General features: G+C 48.8%; 2 protein-coding genes across 5 annotated transcripts in view; one reads left to right on the forward strand and one right to left on the reverse strand.

The window, feature by feature from the left end:
• The first annotated feature begins 133 nt into the window (after nt 1–133).
• On the forward strand, nt 134–12,823 carry ADPGK (ADP dependent glucokinase). Of its 2 annotated transcripts, none has more exons than XM_071441917.1 (7): nt 134–348; nt 2,974–3,199; nt 4,463–4,525; nt 4,774–4,894; nt 5,214–5,410; nt 6,122–6,220; nt 6,675–12,823. In XM_071441917.1, exons 1-7 carry the CDS (start codon nt 134–136, stop codon nt 7,224–7,226), a joined length of 1,473 nt encoding a protein of 490 aa, XP_071298018.1. In that variant the 3' UTR covers nt 7,227–12,823. The 2 variants fall into 2 exon arrangements, with proteins under 2 accessions (XP_071298018.1, XP_071298019.1); XM_071441918.1 differs by having other exon boundaries at nt 6,678–12,823.
• Nucleotides 12,433–21,975, reverse strand: part of BBS4 (Bardet-Biedl syndrome 4) — a 38,467-nt gene continuing 28,924 nt past the window's right edge. For 2 of the 3 annotated variants that reach the window (XM_071441911.1, XM_071441910.1), the window contains 6 exons: nt 20,989–21,141; nt 20,105–20,276; nt 19,418–19,487; nt 15,980–16,121; nt 15,405–15,612; nt 12,433–13,886 (listed from right to left, as the gene is read on the reverse strand). In XM_071441911.1, coding sequence (XP_071298012.1) covers nt 13,729–13,886; nt 15,405–15,612; nt 15,980–16,121; nt 19,418–19,487; nt 20,105–20,276; nt 20,989–21,141 — 903 coding nt within the window. In that variant the 3' untranslated portion in view covers nt 12,433–13,728. The remainder of the gene's footprint in view (nt 13,887–15,404; nt 15,613–15,979; nt 16,122–19,417; nt 19,488–20,104; nt 20,277–20,988; nt 21,142–21,975) is intronic. The other variant, XM_071441912.1, reaches the window with a different exon arrangement.

Here is a 21,975-nt window from a genome sequence, read left to right on the forward strand (position 1 = left end):
ATTTACGCCATCTGCCGGCCGGCGGGGGCGGGGCGCTACGGAGGCGGCGTAAGGAGGCCCCCGCCGGCGGCGCCCCGCCTCAGCCGCGGCGGCGGGGGAGGAGGAGGAGGAGCAGCGGAGCGCGCCCGGCGCGATGTGGCAGCGGTCGGTGTGCGTGGGCCTGCTGGCTCTGGCGCTGGGCTACCTGTGCGTGCTGGGCCCCGAGCTGCCCCCCGCGGCCCTGCGGCAACTCTCGGCCTCTTTGCTGGGGACGCTGCGCCGCGCCCGCTCGCTGGAGGCGCGCACGGTGGCGGCCTGGCAGGCGGCCATTGTCCGCCCTGCGCGCGGCTGGGCGCGCGTCGCCGTCGGGTAGGTGCGGGAGCGCGCGGGGAGCGCCCCTGGCGGCGGGGCGGGAGCGCGCCTGGGCCGCGATGCGCGTCCCGGTGTCCACGTGTGTGGGTATGGAATGTGCGGGTACCGATGTGCTGCGGCACCGGCGTGCATGGGGATGTATCCCGTACCTGGGATGTGTCTGCGCCGCCCAGGTGAGACCACACCTGCAGAGCTGCTTCAGCTCTGGAGTCCCCAACATCAGGACGTGGATTTGCTGGAGCAAATCTAGAGGAGACCACGGAGATGCTCTGAGGGTGGAGCCCCTCTGCTCTGGAGCCAGGCTGGGAGAGCTGAGGGTGCTCACCTGGACAAGAGAAGCTCCAGGGAAACCTCAGAGCCCCTGCCAGGGCCTGAAGGGGCTCCAGGAGAGCTGGAGAGGGACTGGGGACAAGGGATGGAGTGACAGGACACAGGGAGTGGCTTCCCACTGCCATTGGGCAGGGTTAGATGGGGTATTGGGAAGGAATTCCTCCTCGTGAGGGTGGTGAGGCCCTGGCACAGGGTGCCCAGAGCAGCTGTGGCTGCCCCTGCATCCCTGGCAAGTTGAGGTTGGACAGGGCTTGGAGCAGCCTGGGACAGTAGAAGGTGTCCCTGCCCATGGCAGGGAGTGGAGCTCAGATGACCTTGAAGGTCCCTCCCAACCCAAACCATTCAATGATTCCATGAAAAAGAACTGGATGTGAGTGCAGCACCTCCCACAGTGCTGCTCAGTTGGAGTTGGATGTTGGCCGAGGGGATCAATGATCCAGAACACTCCTGTGGTGGGGATTTAAGTTGGGCTCTGGCCCTCTTGGAGCCCTTCTCAGAGATATTATTCCTACCAAAGTTGTCTGTAAAACAACTTTGTGTACAGTCTGAGGTTTGGGGTTCAGGTCAGTTGGAGCTGCTGGTCCATCCAGCACAGGCTGGCAATAAATAGGTACCAGAGACAAGTTATAAAGTGGAGAAAGGAGTGAAGCCTTTCTTTGGGAAGAGGTAACTGAGTCCAGACATAGCTGGAGAGAGATAAGGAGGGAAGGGACAGGGAAGGCAATGGATATTGAGCTCAGGGAAATTCAACACCCTTTCTCTTTTTAAAGTGGGAAGAGAACAAGGGGAAAGTTCAGGAATGTCACATTGATCTTATATTTAGTGCTTGACTCACTTTCTTTTAAACATGGACATGGCAGGTAACTTGACTATGACTGGATGAATCATCCTTTGGATGTTGGAAGGAGTTATCCACGTCCATGGCTGTGTGGCTCTGTGTTAGCAGAGGAATATGACTTAGTTTTATCCCCTTGGATCTGTAATGATTCATTAAAACAAAATTTGGGGCTAAAATGCTGCTTGAATTTATGGTTTCTTTTCTCTGCGATGCTTGGGAATTTCTCTGTCCTTGGTGTAGCAGGTGATGCACATCCTGAGGATTTCTGGGTTGGTTACCTTGTGGAATGGAAAGCCTCAGGGTTTTTCATGTCCTTTATTTTGTGTGATGCAGCTTTTTTTTTGTTGCAGCCCAAATGTGACTCCAGAGAGGTCAGTGCCAAGGGAATGCTGAGTGCTGAGCACTCCTCACTGACAGGGAGCAGGAACTGGCCCTTGGAGAGTCGTGGGGGGAGATGTGGAGAAACTCAGGGATCCTGCACGAGTTTGATTGATGGTTTGGATCCCTGTCAGGGAAATGTGGGGCAGAGGAACAGAAATGGCACTTGACAGCAGCTACAGAAGATGTTTAAATTGCATCTCTGTGCAGTTGCTGGTGTTATCTCAGGAAGTATTTCCTATTTGTTGTTATCGCTCTGAAACCACAGAGTGAGACAAGGGCAAGTGTTTCTAAATTGTCTTCTGGGGTTCTGATTCCTGCCACAAAGTCTCCTGTCCTATAGGCTGAATTAGACTGTGATTAAATCCATGAGACATGGGGACTGGAAGTCAGACTTTGCAAAAAAACCTGGATCTGCTGAAATGGTTCTTATCCTTCCCTTACAATTGCAGGATTTTTCTCCTGTTTCCACTGCATGTTATTTCTGTAAGGTAGGGACGATCCTTTGGAAAGTCGTTTTCAAATATTTCAACTGACAAATTGCTCTCTTGACTTTTTGTAAACAGAGCCAGCCTGTGTGGGGAGTTGTGTGTGGGTTGGCTATTATTAGGAATAGTTGAAACTCCAGAGGCTGATCTAGCTGACTTCAACGCTTTCAGTTTTGTTTTAAACATGCAGTTTTGAATCACATGCACATTTTAAACCCAAAATACATGGGTATTAGAAGCTTTTAAAAGCTTCTAAGAATTTAAAATGCCACTGTTACTATTCCTGTTTTTTTTTTTTAAGCAAGCCCAAGGCAGGAAATGAAGTAGAACCTGTATTGTAACACACTCAACCACCTTTGGACCACACAGCTTTCCTTGTTTTCGTGGAGCAGAAAGTTAGAAATCCCTCCCTGAGCACAATAAAAGCCAGTCAACCAGAGAAAGCTTTAGGAGAGAATTTCAGGAAATTCCTGTGCCTTTTTTCCCTTTGGCTGGTTGTTGTCCCCCTGCAGAGTCAGGGATGTGCCCTCCCAGGTGCCCTGAGGTCTGTGTGCTTTTCCCAGGACGCCTTTTCTTTCTCTCTCCCAGCGTCAACGCCTGCGTGGACGTGGTTCTGTCTGGGGTGAAGCTGCTGGAGGCTCTGGGCCTGGAGCCCAGTGATGGGAAGAACCATGCAGTCCTGAAATCTGGGCAGGACCTGAAGGAGGCTTTTGCCCACTTCATGGAGAGAGGGGCGGCTGCCGAGCGCTTCTTCAGCGATGCCGAGGCCTTCCAGGACATTGCCCGCACGGCCTCGGAGCACCCCGCAGCACAGGTGGGTCTGCACCCAGCACTGAGCCTTGGGAGTCCTCTTCCCTACTTCCTTGTCACTGCTGACTTTCATTCTCCCTCTAGAGAGCAAATCATGGAGGAAGAAGCTTGTGGTGTAGCTTGAGTTGTGTTAATGGTTTTCCCTGGGATTCTGTCCCCGCCAAAAATGAGGGGAGGTTCAATGGTGTCTCCCCTGCTGACATTCCCAAACTGAAATGTCAGAGATGTCTCTTGGGAGCCAGATGGGGCTGAGGATGTAAAAGAGGCTGGGAGTGAGGAGTTGCCTGATTTTTAGCTGTATGGCCTGTTTTCTGTGAGAGAAGCCAGGAGTGGTTGGCCCATCCAGTGCCACCCTCTGCCATGGGCAGGGACACATTCCACTAGATCAGGTTGCTCCAAGCCCTGTCCAGCCTCACCTTGGGATCCAGGGGCAACCACAGCTGCTCTGGGCACCTTGTGCCAGGGCCTCACCACCTCACAGGGAAGAATTCCTTCCCAATATCCCATCTAACCCTGCTTTCTGGCAGTGGAAGCCACTCCCTGTGTCCTGTCCCTCCATCCCTTGTCCCTGTCCCTCTCCAGCTTTCCTGGAGCCCCTTCAGGCCCTGGCAGGGCTCTGAGGTTTCCTTGGAGCTTCTCTTGTCCAGGTGAGCACCCCCAGCTCTCCCAGGCGGGCTCCAGAGCAGCCCTTGGACCTTCTCCATGGCTTCCTCTGAGCACCTGTGACCTCGGGACAACCCATATTCACTGCTTTTCAAGCTCAAATCAGAGTTGAACTGGAAAGTTTGACCTTTACTACTGAAGAAGCTTCCACAGTTCCTTTCACTTCACATGGGCACAGGCACCCGGTTTCAACTCAGCCTCAAACTGGAGGAAGAATTGCTGCAGATTTAAATGATTCCTTGTCAGCCTTTCTAAAAACCCACAGGGCTTTAGGCACAGAGAGGTTGCACAGGAGTAAGGGCTGTTTATGTGCTGAATGAGTTGTTTTTTACAATGCTGTCATTGTTGGGGATTAATTGATTTTTACATGGCTGTTACCTGAAGGTGAATATAAAGATTATAAAAATAAAGAATGCTCAGCTTGTTGAGATCTCACTGAGAATTGTAAGATCATTTTGCCTTCAGCCCCAACAACCTTTAGTAACTTGGGTACTGCTGAACCCTGTTCTAAAAAGCCAAAATCTCCAGCCTGTGCTGAGGATTAAATGTGTTTCAAGGTCCCAAAGCAAGGGGATGCCCACACCCAGCTCTGTTTGTTTTACAGCTTTACGTGGGAGGAAATGCTGCTCTCATCGGGCAGAAGCTTGCAACAAACCCAGACCTGAAGGTACACACGTTCAAACATCTCATGCCATTTGCTTGTGTTCTTTAATTTGCTTGTCTCCTGTCACTTCTGTGTAAATTTTGGGGATCTGGCAGTTATTTCTTAGGTTCTGCTGGTGGAACATATGGTTGGACTGCCAAGCTAATTTTTAAAAATTGAATTATTAACTTTTTAAAATCAGTTGTGTAGGAAATGCTTAAATTTTGGCAAGGGACATGGCAAGGGAAACTTTGTTTTTCCTTGTTTTCTAGATCCTCCTTTGTGGCCCAGTTGGTCCCAAACTCCACGAACTGCTCGATGACAATGTGGTTGTGCCACCTGAATCCATGCAGGAAAGAGATGAATTCCATCTTATCTTGGAATATCAAGCAGGTACAACGGAGCAGGTGTTCAGTGGTACCCCTGAACATCACTAAGATTGGTGCATTGTCATTCTGAACCTCCATAAACACTAAAATGCTCCCTGAAAACAGAGATTTAACCATGTTAAATCTGATGAAACTGGTAATCTTCTGTAATGAACCGCTGGTAACCGCTGATGAAATTCAGGGTAACCTTCATGTGATGAAGGTTAAAACAGTTCTAAAAGCTAAAATGGCTTTTCTTGGTGCTGATGGAACCCATTGAATTTGTGATTTTGCCCAGGAATAAAGCAGTTCACACACACTTGGTCCTGTTTGCTCCACCCCAGGTGAGCAGTGGGGCCGAGTGAGGGCACCCTCTGCCAACCGCTTCATCTTCTCCCACGACCTCTCCAACGGCGCCCTGAACATGCTGGAGGTGTTTGTGTCCAGCCTGGATGAGTTCCAGCCTGACCTGGTGGTGCTTTCAGGCCTGCACATGATGGAAGGGCAGAGCAAGGAGATGAGACAGAGGCGACTCATGGAGGTGAGATACTGAATCCCTGGGTTTCCTTCAGTTCCCCCCTAAGTGTTTTTTGTTTCCCCAGGTTTGAAAGTGTAGGAAGGCTGTGCCTTCAGAGCTCCCACAGGTCTTGGTACTGAATGCCAAAAGGAGAGTGGGAGCTGCAGGAATGGCTGAAGTCTAATCGTGTAACACTGTCTCTTCTTGGGTTCTGTGGCTTGTCTAGGGAAAAGAATGGCTGCTTGCCTGGCTGGAGGGTGTTGATCTGGTTACTGGGCTTATCTAGCAGCTGAACCAGGCTTTTTCTGTGCTGGACACAGATGATCCAGGTTATAATCAACACCTGCATTCCTCAAAGAGCATCTGTCTTGTGCCACCTGTTTTACAGCTGAGGGCTTATCCTGATGTAAGGCATTGGCATTTTTCATGTTCTGGGATCTGCTCCTCTGCAGCTGCTTCAGATTTGTGAGGTTTTTGGAAGTAATCCATTAGAAAGGTTCTGAGCTGAGAGCAGATTAAGGTTAGATACAGTTTTCCTGTCCTCAGATTCTGCAAACTAGAAGTTGTTTTATTTCCTCTCCTTAGCAGTACATACACAGGTCAGACATCTCATTGAATTGTTTATATCCACACACAGGGGGATTAAAGGATGTGTCTTTTGAGTCAAAAACCTTTTTCTTCTTCTGTTCCTTAATAAATATGTGTTCTAAGGTTGTTTTTCCCTTTTCCCTGTAGGCTGTGGCCTCCATCTCTGATATCCCAACCGACATTCCCATACACCTGGAGCTGGCCAGTATGACTGATCAGGATTTTATGAGCAACATTGTGCATCAGGTAAGGAAAATGAAAGGATGTGCTCTTTTCACTTCAGTGTCACAGTGCACACACTAGTGCATGAATATAGAAATCAAAACTCAACATTTGGACTATACATTGGAAGGTGAATGAATTTGAGCTGAGTTTATAATTTTAAAGTATCCCTCGATTTCTTTGCAGAATTTCTTTCCCGGTGGTTCCTTGTTTGACTTGACACAGCTCTGATCTCAGTGTTATGTTTTATGTGGAGCTGATGTGTTGTTATTCTTTACTGTCTGGAAAATTAATTGCACCAAATGGAATGTTTTCTTGGCTAAGTAATTCTTGCCAGCTTGTGGAAGTGCAGCGATTGGGAAACTGGGTGCCGCTTCTGCTGAGCCAGCAACGGGGTACTGCAAAAAGCCCAGCCTGGGGAGGACTCCTGGTGTGACTCTGCTCCTGAAGGCAAACGTGCTGTCCCTGTTTCTGTTAGCAGGTCTTTCCCCTGGTGAACTCCATCGGGCTGAACGAGCAGGAGCTGCTGTTCCTCACCCAGTCTGCCTCTGGTCCCCACGCCTCCCTGGCCTCCTGGAGCGGCATTCCCGACGTGGGGGTGGTCAGTGACATCCTCTTCTGGATCCTGAAGGAGCACGGCAAGACGGCGCAGCGGGCCTCAGACCTGACCCGGATCCACTTCCACACGCTGGCCTACCACATCCTGGTCACCGTGGACGGCCACTGGGGCAACCAGGCAGCAGCAGTGGCAGCTGGGGCCAGGGCTGCCGGCACCCAGGCCTGTGCCACCGACACCATCGACACCAGCAAGGTCTTCCTCAAAGCTCCCCTGGAGTTTGTCACCTCCCACACGGAGGCGCCGTCCAAAATCTCCCTCAATCCAGACGAGCCCGTGGTGCAGTGGCACAGGGAAGGCATCTCCTTCCACTTCACCCCTGTGCTGGTGTGCAAGGATCCCGTGCGGACCGTGGGGCTCGGGGACGCCATCTCGGCCGAGGGACTGCTCTATTCTGAAGCGTATCCTCAGTAGCAAACCAGGAGCCTCCTTCTTCTCCAGCACTGCACGGTGTCTGAGACCCGTGGATTGGGATTTGAAGCAGTGGTGGTATAGGAACAGAACCGGGGTGTGGTGTGTTTTCTGGGTATAAATGAAAAAGAGCCAAAGAATAATTCCAGGTATAAACTGTCAGCTACATTCCAGTCACTGAGCAGTGACTCGAGCGCTTCACGTGCAGGTCAGGTGCAAATGTTTTAATATTTAATGTGAAAACTGGCTTTGTCTTAAGGGGGAGGGACACAAAGACCAAAATCCCTGGCTGGCAAAGTTTGCTGCTCGTAGCTCAGAATGGATCTTTTCTGGTAGTGCTGCAAAGTGTAGCAGCAGGAGAATTTCCTGCCCCTGGATCCCAGGGAGAGCACAGCAGTGCCCAGTCCTGCCTTGCCTCTGGTAAATTCAAAATAAAAGGCTTGTGGGTTATCTCCTCCCAGCACTTTGCAAACCTTCCTTGGGGTGAGGATGGAATTACTGCCTGGTGCAATCACCTCTCCGTGTGCCCAGCTCCAGAGGAGGCCACGGTCCCAAAATGTGACACAGACTGAACCTACTGCAGGCTGCACAGGTGATTCTGGATATCTGTGACTAAGGGTGTTCAACTGAGCCCCAGCAGCCTGTGCTTAGTTTTTAGGAAACAAAGAGTGAAGATAATCAGGTTTTCTGTTTGGGGGACAGCTCTGTTTCCCTGCCAGGGGACCCCCAAACCATTCCCTGTGTTTGCTGTACACTAAATACTCTGCTAATGGTGTGTTACAGAAAAGCTCTTGAGTGCTGGAGACTCATTTTTGGTTGTTTGAGAATGGTTGTGCCAAATTGTTCAGTCTTCCTGCCCTCTATTAGGAAAGTTTAATATATCAGGGAGGATCCCTCTGGAAGCTCAAAAGCTGCAACAGGTGTTTTCCAGGTAAGACTGAAGTGAGGTGGCCTTTTCAGGGTTTGATCTTGGGTTTTTTTTTGACTAGGTCACTGATAGTTTCTTTGCTCTGGCCTGTGAAATTAAAAAAGCAGAATCATGTCTCCTTGTTAAATACTTTGCTTCTATTTTTTTTTACCTTCTCACAGTCACACACTAAGAATTGCAGAGCAGCAGCATGGTTTTCTCTCTTCCCAGCATGGTTTTGTCTCTGGCCACTTCAGGAACCTGGAGTGTATTTGCACAGCTCTCAAGGCAGTTTTCAGTAGAACTGGGTTAAGTGCAATCAGCCTGTCTGGGCAAGCCTGTGCCTTCCCAGAGCCTGGCAGAGGTTGTTCCAGGTCAGTCTTTGCACCTGAATGGAGGGAGGAGAGTCTGTGTCACTCAGGGTGGAGTGATCTGTTGCAGTAACACTGTCAGGCTGCTGTCAGTGGTGTTCTCTGGTGGGAAAAGCCATCCTGGCTGCTCTGCAAGGATGCAAATTGGCAGCTGTTGTACTTGCACTGACTCAGCACACAATGCTGTCTGTCATGTGTATTCAGCTTTCCCCCTGAGCAGTGTTCTGTGTTGTAAAGAGCAGAAGTACAGTCAGTGCTGTGTTTTCCTGCAGCTCAGCCCACCTTGAGCTTCCCTTGAGTGTCAGCATTTTATCCAGGTGCAGGATCTTCTTAAGACTTGAGGCATTTCAACCCAGATTATTTTTTTATGAAGATGGTTATTACTACTATTATTATAATTGATAAACTGTAGCACAGGAGTTGGAGTTCTGGTTTAGTCTTCCAAAACTGAAAATAAATGAAAAGAACCTCTCTTTTTGGCTCACTTAGAGGTCCAAGGCCATTAGCAAGGCAGTTTTGCAGCCTGGGATGGTGGCCTTTTGGCACTCCACTCACTGCTAGGGCCACCAAAGGCCACGGATCTGCCAGCTGGAAACTGATCCTTGGCTTGTACTGTGGATTCTGGACCTGGAAACCAAACAAAACTAAATACACACAAGCTGTCACCAGCAATGGCCCTGCTGCTGTATTTCCCTTCTTTCTTGCTAAAACACTTGCAGGGATGTGAGGCTGATGGGACTGACATTCCTTAGGGCCACTAAAAACCTGTGACTGCACACAGACCTTGTCCCAGGGTTAGCTGTGCTTGCACTGAACAGGAACATGATAGGCTAAAATCAGCTTTTTTAATCTGAGTCAGTAAGTGCTGTAAAGAATCATTAAAAAGGAGCTTACTCCTTAGGAATCATCTGGGCCAAAAAGCTAAATTAATATAATTATTGTTAGCTCCTTCTTCCTGCTGCTCCTCACAGGTAAACATTCCTGCTGCAGCCCACTCTGGGTGTGCTGGGAACACCTGGCATGGGGAGTCCCAGCTCTAATCCCAGCAGCTGGGGATGGCCAGGCTGCTCTCTACCCAAATCTGTTTTATCAGGCACATAGAGCTCATCTGCACCCAAAGTCAATTCCCAAGGAGAATCCTTAACCACCATGACCTGTTCATCAGCTGTGCCAGTGGGATCCCTGATTAAGTTGTGGAACAATCTATATGGTAATAAATCTGAATTGAATGGAGGGGCCCAGCAGCCTTTGCTTTGTTTCACATGCTGTGAACATGATGTGCTTAACTTCCTTCTGCCTTCCCAAATTAATGACAGGGAGACAGAGCTGCTGAAATGCTTCCCCTGTACTTGTAGTCTCACACCCCTGCACAGCTACAGTAGTGGCAACAAAGAAAAACTGCATTAACAGCTGCAGAAATACCAAAGCTTCAAACCCAGGCTTGAGCTGACCCTGTTCCCCCTCATCCTCTGTCTCTACAAATTCTGTTTGTTCTCCTGTGTTACTTGTACCTTGAAATCCTCAGTGATGGATGACTCAAACCTCAGCCAGCCTCACTCCTGGAGCAGGGTTTGCAATGGAAATGTTTATTCACACAGATTCTGCTGGAGATGCAGCAGCAGAGCTCAGCACGGTGACAGCTCACCATGGGAAAACCTGTGCACCTTGGTATTTTCACTTGTGTGTTCCTGTAGCCACCTTGGCTTGGGTTTATTTTGCCTTAGCCACGATCCAAAATTAGCATTCTTCCCCTGTTTCCTGTGTATGGCACTTAGTGAGGGTCAAGTGCTGGATTCTTTGGGAGGTGTGAATCACAGGGGCCTGGCAGATCTCGAAGGACACGTTCCTTCTCCCCTGTGCCCTTGCTGCTGTGCCATGGAAGAGCCAATCCCAAATCCAACTCTTGCCAGCTTAAAGGCTCTTGACCTCTGCTCCTCTCCAGGGCAGTTTCTCAGCATTACTAAGAATTACTTGATTTTCTTTTGTTTCCTGGTTATCTCCTGTTGGGATGTGTGAGCTGACCTCCCTTCCCAAGTTCATTTACAGAACTGGTGCTGAAGTGTTCTTCCTCAGCCTTTAGCAAAGACCTCATTAACTGCTTTGTGCTGGATGTTTTAGAGCTCAGCTCAACTCATTAGCCACTGGAATCCAAAGCCTGGAAAGCAACAGAGCACTAAATCCATTCCAAAACCCAATGGAAAACCATCAGCAGTTGTGCTTGGGTTCTTTTTTCACTATTTATTCTGTAATGATACACTGAATTATCAGGGTTTGTGTGCCACAGGGTGACTTTTCCAGCCATGTCCTGAGCAAAGAGTTAAATAATGGGACAGTTCTGTGAAATGGTACAACAGAACTCAATTTCCAGTTATCCTAAACTGTTGGTTGGGGGTTCTTTTGGAGCTTGCAGCTTAGGTGGAAGCTGAGGGTTGTGAGTGGGTGAACAGCTGAAGTGTTCCTGTGCCAGTATTGTCTCTGTGCAATCTGTTCCAGAGCAGTGCTGGCACAGGCTTGTGTCACACAATGGCTGCCTTGCTATTCCTGGGCTAAGGAACCTCAGAGTGTTGGGGAGAACAGGAGAAAACCAGAGGAAAATACTGGGTCTGAGTAACCTTGGCATTCAGAGCCAGGAATGCTGGTTCTACCTCTTGGAGATGTCAGCTGAAGTTCTCCTCTTTCACTTTGGAGCAGTTCCTTGTGTGGCATCTCAGCTGGATCCAGGCAGAATTCTCAGGGAGTCACTGATCCAGACTGTGGTGGGAGGATGTTCCCTCAGGAAAGGAGAGGTGCAGGTTGCAAACAGCACATGGCCATTCCCTCCTGTGCCAGGAGCTCTGTTTCCAACACCCTGGCATCAGCCTGTGCTCAGCAGAGCTCACAGCAGCTGGGGAACACAAATGATGGCAGCAATTATCCCATTCAAATGCAAGGGGAGGCAATGGAAAAATAACCCTGGAAAAACCTCCACTGTGAATTTCTCAGGAAAGCTGCCCCTTGGTGCAGACTGGGTAAAACTGGGTTCAAATCTCACCTGTGTCTTCCATTAAAAACACAGATTTTTTGGAGCAGTTTGGTTTGAGGGAGTGGTAAAGCTTTCCTTGTAGCAGAGCTGGGTTTTCTCTTCTAGAAAAGTCTTGGCAGATGGAGTACTTGTTACAACATGGGCTCTTTTTGAATGCATTTATGTGTGGAGCTTATTATTTTAGCAAAGCTTTCCCCCATTCAGCACTGAGGCTTGTCTGTCTCTGCAGAAGAGGCTTTGCCAACTGAAACCCACTCCCCAGCTGGGAAATCTAAATTCTCTACAGCTTTAAGGCCCCCACATCCACCTTGCTCAGTCACAACCAAGCACAGGAGCACAGCATGTACCCATTAATACTGCCTGTAGCATAAATCAGCATCCAGTTGTCTCAGGGACCTCAACACCACATTTTTTGGGTTGAACACATGTTGCTGGATAGACAGATCATTACTCTTGGCTGGAAAAAGGTCTTGCCACTCAGGCATTGATGTTTGAATGACTTTTGTTTTGTTTCCTGTGCAGCAGCCAAGATGCAAAGTACCTTGTGAGCTCTGCTTTACCCTGTTCATCACAGACCTTGCCCTAAAAAGGGGAAGAAAGGTCCTAAAGCAGATGGTTTCTGCTTCCCTCGAAATTAAGCTCATGATTCTTTCCAGTTAAGGGGGAGAAAAGAGGGGATTAGAATTCTGGCTGATGCCAGAAACAGGTTTTGGAACATAAGGTGTGATTTCCAAAATCCCTAAATGCCTCAGTGCAGTCCTGCTGAAGACTCCCTTGCTTCATTCCAGCTGAAAGGGCAGTCCAGCCTCATTACCATGAGCACAAAAATGCTCTCCAGAATGATCCCAGCAATTCACTGCATGCAAATGCCACCATCACCATGCCCAAGGGAGGAAAGGGGACAGGACAGGAATTGCAGCTCTATTTATTATCCAACTGGAATTACATATTTAAAAATGCTCCCCTAGACATGAAGCTCCCAGGAAGAAAGAAGGTGTTACTGCTTCATTTCATAGAATTGGTTCACTGTTGCATAAGCTTTTCACAAAATATATATTTAAAATAAATCCCTTCACAGTACCTCCAAGTGCAGTATGTGCTCCCTGTGTGACACTTATCCCATCAAAGCATCATAGGACAAAAATCTGCCTTCAATTCAAGTTTTGGGGCTGAAGTGAAGAATTCACAGCCCGCCCCTGCTCTTCAATCCTCACCTCTTCTTCCCAGGCACTCTGTTAGGCTGCAGGGACTTTCAGTGTAAGAAGTTAAATGTGAATAAAAATCTCTGCACTGTACCTGACTGACATTGTTTCTTGTCTGGTTTGTTTCAAATTGCCAATGCTCTGCAAAAAAATTCTGTTTAACTCCTGGCAGGAGGGAATCCTTATAGAAGTGCTGCCCTGGGGCTGAACTGACACAAAACCCAGCAGAAAGGACACCTGAGAGGAAAAAAAAGCCACATTTAAGATAAGCAGTCAGTTTGGGCTACCAGAACCCAGGGGAAAGTGAGGGGTCCTACTCTTTCAGTGTTCTCCAGGGACCAGGAGAGCACTTCAGCTCCTGGCTGGGCTCTAAAGATGCATTAATGCCTTTTGGATAAGAGCAACAAACCACAGAGCACAGCTGAAGGCTGGGATGTACCCAGAGCCCTGCTCATGCTGCCTCCAGGATGTTTCCATGACTAACCTTCCTCTCCTGGGCTGCTAATTATGGAGGGATCCAGTCCAACAGTGCAGAACTAAAAGCAGGAAAGAAATTGTCAAACAGCTGGGGAGCTTCACCAGCAAACACAGAGCCCTGAAGCTTCAGTTTTTACTGGTTCTTTATGCAAACTCAGCTGCTCACCAGTTCAGCCACTGGAAGGGTTTGATTCTCCTCACCACCCAGGCTCCTAAATCACTACTGCTGGCTTTGCTAAAGGTCCTTCTGGAGGACTCACACCCAGCCTGTAGAGAGCTGGACCCTCCAGCTGTGTAGTGAGCTGTGACTGCACTAAGAGTAGCTACACAGCAACCTCTGGTCACTGCAGTGAGTGCCTGGAACAAGGCAGAGCCACAAGCTGAAATCCCTGATAGAAAACAGCTCCATCCACACTGACAGACAGTGGGGAGAAGCCACCCTGGGCCAGGGTGGGGCAGGTCCCTTTCCCCAATCCCAGGCAGTCCTGGAGAGGCTCCTGCACTGCCTGTGCTGCCCAGAGCTGCCCTACTCTGCTGCCTCCTGGCTCTGGTGCTTCTCCTTCCCCTGCTCCTCGTGCCCTGTGGGAGCTGAGTTCTCCTCAGGGCTCATTTCTGAGTCCTGCTCCTGTTCTGGCTCCAGAGGCAGGGAGGGAGGCTTTTTTGGCAGAGCTGGTGTTGCAGCACCTGGGGAGAGAACACAGTTAAAGTTACTCTGTGCCTATGTGTGTGCTGTCTGCTCTTTATGTCCTCAGCAGCAGAGGTGCAAAACAATCACAGCTTTTAATTACCCTCAGATTCCTCCTGCCTACCATTGGTTTATTGACACTGAGTTATCCAGACCTTACAGTGCCTGAAGTCCTGCTGAAAGGAAGCTCAGGTACAGTCAGAATTCAGTACAAATGTAGGAATTAACTCATGCTCTGGAAGGGAAAACATTTTCTAGAATAATGAATCCCAGAATGGTTTGGGTTGAGAAGGACCTTAGAGCCCATCTCATTCCATCCCCTGCCATGGGCAGGGACACCTTCCACTGTCCCAGATTGCTCCAAGCCCTGTCCAGCCTGGCCTTGGGCACTGCCAGGGATCCAGGGGCAGCCACAGCTGCTCTGGGCACCTGTGCCAGGGCCTCACCACCCTCACAGGGAAGTGCCACTTCCAGTTCCACTGAAGCTGGTTTACGCTCAAGCTGCAAAGTGTTGTTTGCACTTCACAGCTTTAGCAAATATGGGGAGAGTTTCCAGGCAGGTAAAGTAGCTGCTTACAGAATTAAATCACAACAGGACACAAGTTGTTTCTACATTTACATTTAAGGTGCCAACTGGTGTTATGAACCAGCTCTCTTCTCTGATCTGGATGATGAAGTCCTTCAGGTACACCCTAAACCCCTGATGTGTCTTATTTTTCAGATTTTCTGGCTAAGTCTTCCCTGCATGGAAAGTTTATTCCATGTGTGAAAAATGGGACAAGTCCTTGGGGATGCCAAAGAAAGAGGCCTGGATTACACAACCACTCTCCTGGTTCAGCCCACAGGCAACAAGACTGAGAGTGACAGAAAATCACCACAAGGAGCAACATCTCCAGTGCATTCCTCCTTGGAAGCCGAGGGGTGAGAGGAGGCCAGCCTTGCAATGGCTCAGGAGATGCTCCCACCCAGCCCCAGCACATGCAGTGATGGGCTGAGCCTCCAAAGGCTCACACCACCCCTCAGTCCCACTAAATCCAGCAACACCTGCAAGGATGGGCAGCTTTGGAGCAATCCAGCTGCAGTTATTGTTGTCAGAGAATGGATGAAAGTACTTTGGGAAATTGTCCATCTTTTCCCTTCTCTGCAGCAGTCTGCCTGTGCATGGCAGCTCCTGGGCTCTTGCAAAGAAAGGCAAGAGGTCTGGTTGCTGAAACTGCTTCCTTCCCAGAGCAAGATCACAATCTCATGCTAATGGAACCTTGCCCATTGTGGTTCAGACAGGAAGAGAAACTTTCCCAGCCTCCCACATCCCCACAAAAGCAGGAGAGTGAAATACACTACACAGAGCATCTTCCTGAACTCAGAAATCTGGGAAAGTTTTCACCAAATGTTGCCCTCACTGCTGTGTGAGCAGTCAATCCCCTCCCACACAGGTGCTGTGACTCTTCCAAAAGGAAGAGAGATTTATTTTCTTCCCTCCCACATCTATACTTGAAAGAACAGCAGTGCAGACGTACCTGGGGGGAGCTGCATGGTTTTCCCATATCCTGCAGCAGAGGACATGGCTTGACCCAGGGCCTGGTTGGAGCCCAAAGGCTGCTGAGAGCTGGATTTCCCTGACCCAGCAGCTTTCTGCTTGGATTTGGACTCTTTTGAAGGCTTGCTCCACACCAGGCTCTCCCCAACCTGCAGGGCAGCCCCCATCTTCTGGGCCATCTCCACCATCTTCTCGAGAAGCAAAAAGAGAAGAGCACTGTAAGCAGGGACACTTCAGAGAACAATAAAGTCAACAGCTCCATCAAAAAAAACAACCTACAAGAAAAGATCTGTGGAGAGCTGGCTACAGTTTGGTGCTTGGGGGAAACATCTCCACTAATTCAGTCCCTTAATTAAGAGGGAATCTTGTCTTGCTGTGTATTGATTGAAGAACTGGGCTTCAAAGAGCAGAAAGGAAGCGAGCAGCTCTCAGCAGGCGCTCGCTCTGCCTGGAAAACCTCACAAGCACAATTTGCTCCTAATAACTGGAGCCAAAGTCAAACCTTCTCCTCATTTGCTGCCAGCCCTGGGGTGGCTCCTGAGCTCAGGCACAAACCTCGGGGTCGAAGTCGGGCGTGCTGCTCTCCCTGGCCACGCTGACCTTCCTCTCCATCTCCTGGAACTGGCTCAGGGCCCCCTCCTTGTCGCCCTGGTTGTAGAGCAGGACAGCATAGTTCAGGTTGATGAGGGGGTTGCACCTGCAGCAGACACATGGGATGCATCACATTTCCTGAGGCAACACTTCTCCTGGCTGCAGAGATGCTAAGATGGGCCTGAGCAAAGCTGGACACACCTCACTGTCTGGCAAAGTGCTTTGGGAGCATGGCTGAGACCCTCTTGCCTGATGACAGAGCCCGTGTTGGGCTCTGCAAAGGCCCTGGGTGCCAGTGCCAACAGAAACCCCCCATCACTGCCTCCCTCTCTGCAATAGCCAGCTCTGGGAACAAGCCTGGGACTCTCTGGCCTCCCAGCCCCACTGGTCATGGGGCTTTTTCACACTGAGACAGATGATTGATGTTTCTCTGATTTACCTCAGAGTCTCCCAGCATTCCCAGCCTGCAGGAGAGCAGCTCATCATGGGACAGGCAGCACAACAGAGCCCTGCTCTTGGGTTTTATAACCTGACACACCACAGGATGTGCTGTTTACATTTCATTTCCTCACCTCCTCTCTCTCCTACCCCAGCAAAACCACACACAGCTGCAGGTACTGCTACAGGTGAACACAAGCAGCTGCACACTCCTGCCCCCTTCCTGAATGAAGACTTCACAAGGCAGAACTGCTCATACACTCTCATTTCCCAAACAATCCATCTCCTTCACTGGGATACATCAACCCTCTCCATCTGGGCTGGCCAGGAGAGCCAGGTGACACTGTGATGTTTTCTGAAAAATCCCTTCACCAGGATTTCTTCTCCTGGGAAGCTGAGAAGCCTCAGAGAAAAATGAAAACAATAATTATTTGATTGCTTCTCCTGTTTTGCTGCTTTGGAATGTGGTCTGGAGATTGTTTACAGGTGGTTGTTGGATTGGTTTCATGTGAATTGTTTTAACTTAATGACCAATCACCATCAGCTCTGTCAGACTCTGAGGGGTCAGTCACAAGTTTTTCATCATCACTCTTGTTAAGCCTTCTGATGTATCCTTTCTCATTCTTTAGTTTTAGTATAGCATTCTTTAATACAATATCATATCATAAAATAATAAATCAGCCTTCTGAGAACATGGAGTCAGATTCCTCATCCCTCACCTTGTCCTGGGGGCCCAGCAAGCTCAACAGCCAGGGTGGGTGGAGCAGCTCTGCCTGCTCACAGCTCCCTGTGTGGACCCCACAGGAGCATCCCTGCACCCAGGCCAGGCAGGGATGCTCTGATGCTCCATGGATTGACAAGAAATGTGAGTGAGGTACTGGTGCCCTCTCCTGGAGCATGGCTGGGATAACTGGAACCATCCATGGCCAAGGCAGAGGCAAAAATAAATAAATAAATAAATCATATCCAGTAAAAGTTTTATAAAGAATATCCTTGATTTAAATATATTTTAATTCTATTTTGCCTTTAATTTTTGCTGGTGTTAATGGATTAATGGTCTCTTTTTATTCACTGTCTGTTCATTAAAAGCTGCTGTCAATCAGTGGGCACTGTCTTGTAGATTTGCACTTTGAAATATCCCCAGGATGGGCAGGGAGTTTTGTGAATATATGTTTGCTGTCTCACTTTTTTGTCCCCATTGCTCCTCTGGAGCAATGCAGAAGGGAAGGATCCTGCTGGCTCTGGGCAATAAATGAAGTGTAACCTGCAGGCCCTGACTCTCCAGTCCTGGTGATTCTCCATCCCAGTGCAAGGAAGGCAACTCTTAAAAGAAATCTCACTGCATTTCTAACCATGGCTTCTTCTCCTTTAACCAGGAAACTGGAATGCTGAGCCCACCACAGAATAAGCCCTCCTCCCTGTCTTTGCCAAAACACTGAGGAGATCAGACAGTCCTGAGAACAGCCAGTTTTAAAATTAATTGAACCTGATGGAGCTATTTCACCACCTTCAAGAGCTGAGAAGCAATATGACAGTCAGAGAAAAATCAACAGCTGAATACCCACAGAAAGGACAGTTACAAGCCACAACCAGGAGTGGAACACATTTTTCTTAAGAGTTTTCCAAGTTATTTCTATTCCAGCCCCCAGCATGGCACCTAGGCCACTACAAAGGCATTCCTGGTGATGGAAACCAGCCACCTTCATCCCCACCAGCTCAGAACACACCAGCAAGGGAAACTTGTGGGGACACAGATTCAGCCTCACAGCCTGGCTGTTCCCCCCAGCAGGCCCTGGCAGTGGGAATTCATTTTTGCTTTGATGAGGGTTTATTTTCCTGGTCAGACCATAGAGCTGAAGCATTGCTCAAGTGCCAAATACCTGGGCAAAGTTGTAGAGCCCATTTACTGCTCCTTCTCTTTGAGCAAAGCACACAAGGCCCTGACTAAGGAGTCTGAGCTGCCTTTAAGGTCCTGTCCTGCCTTGCTATGCATGGAAAGATGATTAGGAACAGAATCATGGAATGGTGTGGGTGGGAAAAGACCTTAAATCCCATCCAGTGCCACCCCTGCCATGGCAGGGACACCTCCCACTGTCCCAGGCTGCTCCAAGCCCTGTCCAGCCTGGCCTTGGGCACTGCCAGGGATGCAGGGACAGCCCCAGCTGCTCTGGGCACCTGTGCCAGGGCCTGCCCACCCTGCCAGGGAGGGATTCATTCCTGGTGTCCCATCTACCATCAGCCTGTGTGGCCCCTGCAGATCAAAGTGCTTTTGGCACTGCCCTGTCAGCTGCAGACAGGTCTGGAGTGCTGGTAGGTCTAAGTCTGCAAATATTCACAGTAAACTGGGGAGAGAAACAAAACTATTAATAAATATGAGGTAATTTTGGTTTTGTGCCTGGAATGATGACATACTCTGAGGTTCAGCTTAACATTTCTGAAATCAAGTGCTCTGATTTTAAGACTTAGACTGCAAACATAGATGTTCTTAATGAAGGAGCTGCCCTTTAACTTGCTTTATACAAACTTCTTGCACATTCTCCCAGCTAAAGTCTTCCCTCTGCCCAATTCAGAACAGGCTCTACCCCAGACATCTCACTGCTCTGCACTGTGTTTAAATTTTGGGTTAAAAAGTATGTTTTCTTCTATTCAATCTGCTCCACTGTGTATAAACATTCACCAAAAAGAGGACTGGCATCCAAAGTCACCACCACTGATTCACTACCCAAACAGCAAAACAAGAAACAGCTCTGGGTTGCTCTGGAATAAAATCATCTCTCATTTTTCAGAGCTGACTTAAATTAAAAAAAAAAAAATAAAATTAACACTGTTACTGTCACAGCTACAAGAATAAAAGTATTTCCCAACTACAAACCATTCAGGGTTGAGATAGAGTGAGAGGCAAAGGGAATGAGTGCAGGGAGGCAAAGCAAGCCCAAACGAGTGACAGCTCTGACAAAAACTTACTTGTCCAAGGCCACAGCTTGCTCATAGGAACATTTGGCATTCTCAATGTCTTCAAGGTTGGTCAGAGCAACTGCACCAAAGCAAAACATACACACAGGAGGAGATGTTTCACAAGCAGCTGATTTTTAGGACAATTCTGAATGTCATCAAATAGGTGTCAGCAGGGTTGTCTGGACTCCTGCCAGGATTAGCCCTACTGGATGGAATGGCCTGGGTTGGAAGTGACCTTAAAGCTCATCCAGTCTCAACCTGCTATGGACAGGGACACCTCTCACTACCCCAGCTTGTTTCAAGTCCTGCCCAGCCTGGCCTTGGACACTTCCAGGGATCCAGGGGCAGCCACAGCTGCTCTGGGCAACCTGTGCCAGGGAAGGATTTCTTCCTAATATCCCATATAACCATACAATGTCACTTCTGACATATTTATCTCATTTCATCCCAAAAATATCCAGTGCTGGAAACCCACACCCACTCCTTAGGCAACCCAACCCCAGTCTCACAAGTGTCAAGACTTTTCCAACATTTAATCTGGATCTGACTGCAGTTTTCCCTTCTATTTCCCCACAGAGAAGAGACTGGGCATCAGCTCCTTAGTAAAGCCTTTATGGCATGTTTCTTTACTTCACCCCACACCTCCTGTCTGTGCTGTGGTGTTCCCAAGAGGGATGCACAGGGAGCATCCCATACCTGCCAGGAGCATGTAGAGCTCTGCCATCTTGGGCTGGAAGTTGATGGCAGCACTGAGGAAGTGGAAGGCTGAGGCATACTGCTGCATTGTGAGGTGCACCAAGCCCAGGTTGTACAGGATCTTCCAGTCAAAGGGAGCCAGGTAGTTTGCCCTCTTTAAGCAGCTGACAGCCTTGGGAAAAAAGGGATAAATGTGCTAGAACAGCCCCCACATTCTCAGGTTTCTGTGGTTGAGATGACCCCCAAGGTATTAGGAAGTCTTTATTTCCCCAGGACCAAAGAAGTCAAGATTTGTCTGTTCTGCTTTTCAGGGTTGTTTATGTTCTCTTATCTGTTACATTCTTTCTCTGAGAAAGAAAGAATCTGCTGAGGTCTGTCCAGCAGGTTGGGTTGTGGCACAGTGACAACCCTTAGAACTACCTGTACTTTATTTACAATAATTTTCCAATACCTATCACCTATGTTAGACACTCTGTCTTTACTCTAAACCAATCCAAAAGTGTCACCATCCCAGCAGAAGATGGAGGACAAGAAGAAGAAGAAGAAGGACAGGACATGCCCAGATTCCTCCATCTTGCCTCTTGAACCCCCATTCTAAAACCCCAAAATTCTACTTTTTCACCCTGTGACAAATTCACCATCATTCTACTCCAACTCTTGTGGCTTGTAAATCTCACACAAAGTTGGGAATGGTTTCCATGGACTAAAATCCAAGGCACAGGTGTCTTTGACTCTGTGCCAAGGTCTCTGAGCCCCCTACCAGGGTCTGGAATCACCCAGGGCAGCCAGAGCAATGTCCTGGGTCCCGACACCACATGGCAGGAATCTTGTGCTTGCATGAAATTGGATGCAGATGGGAGAAAAACTGGAAACTGAATACTTACTGCCACATATTTCTTCTTCCCAAAGAAGCACATGCCAATGTTGTTCCAGAGTGGGGGGCTCTCAGGAACACTGCTGGCCACCACCTTGTACTTGGAGAGGGCGACATCGAAATCCCCGTGGGCCTGCATCATGCTGCCAGCAGCCAGGGTGGCCTGGGGACAAGACACAACAGTGACCCACTCACAGCCCCATCTGCTCCCACAGGAGAGAACAAAATGATTAAAGTAAAACCATCCCAGGAACAACCATTTCACTTCTAAGCACTGCCAAGATCAACAGTGGGAGCAGATGGGGATTCTGGAATCTCCCACCACAGAGCAGAACACAGGGTGAGGAACAAACCTGAGTCTGCTTCTCCCTGCACTGTTTGAATCATAACTGTCTTAGAAATGAGTTTGCCCAGAGGAGCTGTGGCTGCCCCATCCCTGAAGTGTCCAGGCCATGCTGATGGAGCACCCTGGGACAGTGGAAGGTGTCCTTGCCCATGGCAGGGGGTGGAAGAGGATGGGCTTTAAGGTCCCTTTCAAATCAAAGCATTCTGTGAGTCTGTGATTCCATAAGCATTGCAACATGACACTACAAATGTTTAGGGTATTTTTTGGGCTGACAGAAGTACTTCTTAAGACTGAGGCTCTGAAAAGATCTGTGCACTAATAGATTCCTTTTACAACCAAGCACAGATAGAAATAGTTCTGGTGTAAGTTAAGTGAGGAGTAAAATGTACTCAAGCAAGACATGCAGCAAAGCTCTCCTAGTTCACACTGACTGGCTGATACTGCAAATTAATGGGAATATGCATGGGGAAAAAAAAGGAAGTGAGTACAACACACTATATTTAAACCACACTAGTTAAGTCCTTTTTAAGATTTCACAGTGACAAGTAAAATTCCTAAGTGTAAAGGTGTTTTCACAACAACTCATGTTTGTCAACCACACATTTCAATGCTCTGCATCGCCAACAGGGGAAAAAAGGAGAGAAATTAAGT

Source organism: Agelaius tricolor, unplaced genomic scaffold (assembly GCF_023055355.1).
Source record: "Agelaius tricolor isolate 1412-34295 unplaced genomic scaffold, bAgeTri1.0.p SCAF_16, whole genome shotgun sequence".
In the NCBI taxonomy this organism is placed as follows: domain Eukaryota; kingdom Metazoa; phylum Chordata; class Aves; order Passeriformes; family Icteridae; genus Agelaius; species Agelaius tricolor.

Excerpts from the sequence above, each read along its gene's own strand:
- ADPGK (XM_071441917.1), top strand. The coding sequence starts at position 134 with ATGTGGCAGCGGTCGGTGTGCGTGGGCCTGCTGGCTCTGGCGCTGGGC. Across the intron at positions 349-2,973 it reads TGGGCGCGCGTCGCCGTCGG|CGTCAACGCCTGCGTGGACG; the intron begins GTAGGTGCGGGA and ends TCTCTCTCCCAG. Across the intron at positions 5,411-6,121 it reads GACAGAGGCGACTCATGGAG|GCTGTGGCCTCCATCTCTGA; the intron begins GTGAGATACTGA and ends TTTTCCCTGTAG.